At 42.0% G+C, this 5,438-nt stretch overlaps 1 protein-coding gene across 1 annotated transcript; it reads right to left on the reverse strand.

Annotated features, from left to right (window-relative positions):
* Positions 1-340: 340 nt before the first annotated feature.
* On the reverse strand, positions 341-4,512 carry r3hdml (R3H domain containing-like). Its single transcript, XM_041944962.1, has 6 exons — positions 4,507-4,512; positions 3,379-3,705; positions 2,351-2,469; positions 2,160-2,262; positions 1,450-1,565; positions 341-473 (listed from the first exon to the last, which is right to left on the reverse strand). Exons 1-6 carry the CDS (start codon positions 4,510-4,512, stop codon positions 341-343), a joined length of 804 nt encoding a protein of 267 aa, XP_041800896.1.
* Positions 4,513-5,438: the final 926 nt, after the last annotated feature.

Genomic DNA, 5,438 nt, shown 5'->3' on the forward strand with positions numbered 1-5,438 from the left:
CTTCATTTTTGATGAATGCCTCTCAAAAGTCACTCAAAGCAACAAATTCATCAATAACAGTGCAAACAAAAGTATAAAACAGGCAACTATTTCACCCAGTGAAAGGAAATGACTTCTTTTGTTGTATTATTTTGTTTTTCTGTGACACGTCGACGACCAACAGCCATGAAAATATAGACGTTCACATCACTTCATCAGCTCACCTGTGTGTGAAGCATTCATTCATAATAAAGATTCGCTTTGAACATAGTGGTAACTGGATCACGTGTTCGTTAAGACTTCACACGGATTGGGACTTTTTTTCATCCATTAAAACACATGTGAAACGCTGCGTTGCGTTCTAGTGTCTCGGCAGTCTTTTGGGTTTTGTGTCTGCTGAGCACTGGTTTCTCCAGCAGGAGCCACCATAGCTGGACGGACAGACGGAGCAAGGCTTCCCGCTCCTATAGGGAGCCTCTCCCACCCAGTTTCCTCTGAAACACAGATGAACATAATGTTAGCTATGCAGCAGCGTAATGTTTTTATTTTTTTACATGTTTGGGATCAATACCTGAAAGGATGAGACTGGCGTTAGTGTTTATCTTTGTTATCGTCACCACGACCCATTAAAAAAGGAACAAAAGCAACAATGTGTTCCTGCATCATGTTTTCCACCTTCTCTGCCCTGACTGCGGCGCTCAGCCACAAGTCAGTTTGTTCCTCCTGAAGACCTTTCAATGAGCGAAAGCTCAGTGATTTTACAAAACAGCTGGGCACTGTGGTTCTTCATAAACGTCACTCTGACAGGAGTAAGTGCTGCATTCCTGTGGGACTATTTTCAGGTGCGGATTAATCCACAGTTGTTGTGCTAGTGAGCATTTACAGAACAACAATTGGACAACAATTGAGCTCTATGACACAGAGGAATAAGATATGTCAGGCTTCGAATACACACACAAAACTATAGAATATCATCAGATTTTAAAAAATTGATAAGAATATGTGTTTCATTTCCTGGTGATAATATCTCTGTGTGTTACCGTGCATACTGTCCAAGAAACGTGATCTGGGTTTGATCAATAAAGACAAGAAACACTCGGTATGTTGTCCTGTTTTGTGCTGATCAAATCGACCCGGGGGGCCCTGAACGCCCCAGATTCACACTGATTTGATTAGTGGCCAGTTTGTTAGGAAATGTTTTCTATGAACTGAGGCATTCCTACATAATTTCCTTGTCGTATAGGAAAATACTTTTATTCTACTCCCAAGAGTTAGACGGGAAGATCGCTACCACTTTCATATCTACGCCAAATATGAAGGTGCAGCCAGCAGCAGCTGGTTAGTGTGGCTCATTAGCAGATTTTGTTACCCTCACACGGAGCCGAGCTAGCTTCTTTCCAACAGTCTCCTCTAACTCTTGGCAGGAATATGAGCATTTCCCCAACAGTCAAACTCCAAAGCTCTTCTTACTTTATAGAGTAGTTGCAGACCAGCAGCGTTGCCTCCCTCCAGCTGCTCCCGAACACGTGCATGTTGGAGCACCTCCTGACAGCGCACCCCACTCTGTTGGTGCTCGCCCACACCATCTGAAAGGGCCCCCACAACACACATCAGTGCTTATAACCACAGACTGAAGCCATGCACATGTCCACATTCAGAAAACTTATACCCTCCAACCAATATCTCAAGATTTATGCCAAACACAGTTGAGCAGATATCAGCTTGATATACTTTTTTTTTGCCCCACTCTCACAGACTGATCCTTCTAGCTGGTCAATTCTGATGAGGAAAATAAACTGGTGTTGAATTTATTTGACGCAACAGTTTGATTTGACAAGACAAGAATTGTGCATGCTTAAAAAATCAGAAAAAGACCCTTCACAGCACCACTGTCGCTTCAACAAGAATAAAAACTATATATAACCTTCCTCCTTTTCTGCCCTCTCGACCTTTAAATTTCAAACTGTCCCTAAATATAATCACAAAATGATGACGACACAAGTTTTTCGTGAGCTTCAATCAGTGTTCAGTGTTATGAACTCATCTGTCCATATTTATATGACTGTATTTTTTGGGAGAAAGAGCTTATTCTGTCCTTATTTGTCACTCTGAACACACAAAATGGTTAAATCCATCCCGGCTTCCTCAGTCCGAAGCAGACGCATCTACCTGTACTGTACCTGTGTGTAGTGAGAGCACACAGACCCGCTGCACCTGTTCGGGTAGGAGAAGTGATGCCTCTCGTCGTGCCAGGACCTGACCAGATCGGTGATGGATCGGTACCTGTCACATCCAGCACACATCCGATCATTCATTGGATCTGTTGGATCAGAACACAGCGCAAAAACCAAGGCCTGATTCTTTGTCCCACCTTCCTGAAGTGATTGACAGGTTTTGGCCCATGTATTTCATGGCTTGTGTCGGGCCGTGATCCCAAACGCATCGTGACGCCCAAGAGTCAGCTGACTTAGCCAGTCCCTCATCCCAGAGCTTCAGAGCCACGAAAGAGAGAAGAAGAAGAAGAAGAAGAAGAAGAAGAAGAAGAAGAAGAAGAAGAAGAAGAAGAAGAAGAAGAAGAGGAAGAAGAGAGACACGGGTCGTTCATTTCACTCTGTTTGTTTTGTGTTGTTTGCATCGAGGTAAGTTTTCTATCAGTTTGCAGAATATATTTGATGCATTTGTGCCATCAGGTATGTTTCAGTTTGATTCTTCTTCCTCTTCCACTTGAGATTGGCTCAACTTCCCCATTGTTTGGGGAAAAATAATCATAATACTTGCAAAAATAATATTCTGCTTTTTCTCTTAACTCATTAAAAATGAAAATTATTGAGGTGGTGAGTGTTCCCATTTTCACAAACTTGGTTACATAAATGACCATAAAATAAAGTGTTGAAATGACACTGAATAATAAAATATTTGATGTTTTATATGTTATATAAAGTTTTCTTTGAATGAAAACGAACACATTCCCTTTGTTTGCCAAAAAGTTATTTATGAACACAAGACATGCAGAATAATATTCTACATTGTGATGTTAATAATATTTTGGGTCAGTTTGACCCCAAATAGATCTTGTGCTCTGTTATGCCTCTTATGGGCTGTTATAAAACCCCAATAAAAATACAAAGTCACCTATTTGGGGTTTTGGATTATTCCTGAGTAAAAAAAAGTACTTTCAACATCAATGACAGATACAGATACATGAAAATCATTTGTATTTACCCACATTTTATAGCAGGGGAAACATGTTGTCAGCTCTATTATAAGAAATTCTGTAAAATTTGAAAATAATAATAAAAGTTTCATATGTTTTCTGAGCTGTTCCAGATGGACTCCAGACTCTAAACTAACCTAAAAATCAAAAACCCAAACTACCATGTGTCTGCCTGCTTCACTGACCAGCGTCTCCATATTAGCTGCAGGGGGGGAGACCTGGGAGCGGACCCAGTTGTGGTAATCCAGCAGGGCGCTGATCTCTCTGGAGGAAATGGCTCTCCTGCGTCTGCTGCGAGGAGCTCCGTCGACCGTCCCGAAGGCAGGCTGCGTCTCAGCTCCGGCCCTGGGCGTGTCGAGCAGCTCCGTGGAGCTCGACAGCACAGCGGCAGCAGCTGCAGCTCCCATGTGAGGCGTCATCCACAGGGTGGCAGCCAACAGGAGCTGAACACCAGCTGCACCCATCTTAGCCCTGTGGGGGAGGAGGCGGCTGCACCACGACCCTGCACAGCTCTGACCAGGAGGCAAGTGTGCAGTGAAGTACAAATACCTTCGAATTACTCTTAAACACTGTACTAGAATACTTTCAATAAATACAAAACCACTCGATCAGGTTCCTTTCTCACCTTTAGACCATAAAATCTACTTGTCAGAGCATAAACATTGACCACGCTCATAGTTTTACATCACCATCTCCATCATTTAGCACGTTATTTACCAACAAGCAGCCAAACTGCACAACGCTGCCTTTGCACAACAAATCGAAAAATCATGAACATGAAGTTAAGTTCGATATTCACTCTCTTTTAGCTCTGTTTTTGGTCTCTACCAACTCCTTAACAAAACATCTGGTTCTTTAGCTGCTGTGTGTGTCTGTGGGTTTTTTTATGCTTTCTCACAGAAAACAGCTGCTGCAGCTGCAAACATCCCTGATGAGAGTGAATCAATGCGGTAAAACAATGAGCTGAAAGCTGAAAATATACTCTTTAAACCAGTAATTCTACTTCTGTAGAGATCCATGAGTGATTGTGTTTATATAAAAGGAAAAGTGTGACATTATGCCAAATTTTTTTGATTAGAGATGTATGAAATGTATGAAAATTGTATAAATGTATAAATGGCAGACTGTGACAGTCAGCCAGATGCACTAGAGAGTTAAAAATGTGTTCTTTTAATTAGATAATTGTTTTGTTTAGCATGAAGTAAAACATTATACAGACTGGTAGTTGTGTTACAACTGGAACACTGCATAAAACATAAAAAATGTTAATGCAGCAGATCAGGATAAACAGAGTGAAAAGCTGAGTGTCGTACCTTCATCGGCGGATCCTTTCACAGAGCAGCAGAGACGCAGAGCAGAGCCCCAGTTCAGCACGAGCCTCTGCAAACAAGCCTGTTCGTCATGAGCAGCAGAGTTTTAACTGGACTGAGAGGGTCTCTGACACACTGAGCCCTCCTGTGCACTTCTTCTTCCTCATTAAACCTACGTTCTCCTTCTTTCTCTCTACTGACGAGAAAATCACAAGCACAGGAAACTGCTGGCCACAGTTTTTGTTTATATGTTCGACATCAGCACTTGTCCCATTTATCATTTATAAGCTTCTAACAGAATATTTTTGTAGCACGTTACATACATGTAAGGACATATTATTATAGGACTTATTTATTAATGTGCAGTTTTGTTAGCGTTTCCTCTGAAGACATGCTTCATATAATTATCATTTATTATATGTTATATAATAAATGAATCCAGTTACAGATGCTCCACAGCAGGAGTTCACCCACAGATCATCTGCAATGTGTAATATACTGTAACAAGAGAGTGAGGACGCAGCCAGGGGTCAGTGCACCAGCTGGATCTGCAGCTTCTGGGGTCAAAGAGATCACTGAGACCAGAGCTCAGACCGAGAGCTGGAGCATGAAATGAAAGCAAGGACACCAGATCAAATGAAACCAACCAGTGCCCAAACGTCTGCAGTGTGTGAGAGAAGAGAAATTAACTCTTTAACTTTTCCAGTGAGTCACAGGAACTTGATCCGTGTCGCTTTAACATGCTACCAATGTCTGCATGAAATGTCAGAACAGGAAATGCAGCATTTTCCCTGAAATGACAATCAGAAACATCAGTTTATCGAATTACGTTGCTGTTAGCCAGACCAGCACCAGGCTGCACCAACCGTGGAGTGGCGTGCACAAACTTTTTGAAGGGCAGGGGCGGAAAGGAAAAAAAGGGCACATAAAGTGTG

The sequence above is a fragment of the Chelmon rostratus genome, chromosome 10, assembly GCF_017976325.1.
Source record: "Chelmon rostratus isolate fCheRos1 chromosome 10, fCheRos1.pri, whole genome shotgun sequence".
NCBI classification, from domain to species: domain Eukaryota; kingdom Metazoa; phylum Chordata; class Actinopteri; order Chaetodontiformes; family Chaetodontidae; genus Chelmon; species Chelmon rostratus.

What these genes read in the sequence shown, in the direction of transcription:
- r3hdml (XM_041944962.1), bottom strand. An exon ending in CAGCTAATATGGAGACGCTG is followed by an intron (nt 2,470 to 3,378) that starts GTCAGTGAAGCA and finishes GTGGCTCTGAAG; the next exon opens with CTCTGGGATGAGGGACTGGC. An exon ending in CTGTCAATCACTTCAGGAAG is followed by an intron (nt 2,263 to 2,350) that starts GTGGGACAAAGA and finishes TGGATGTGACAG; the next exon opens with GTACCGATCCATCACCGATC.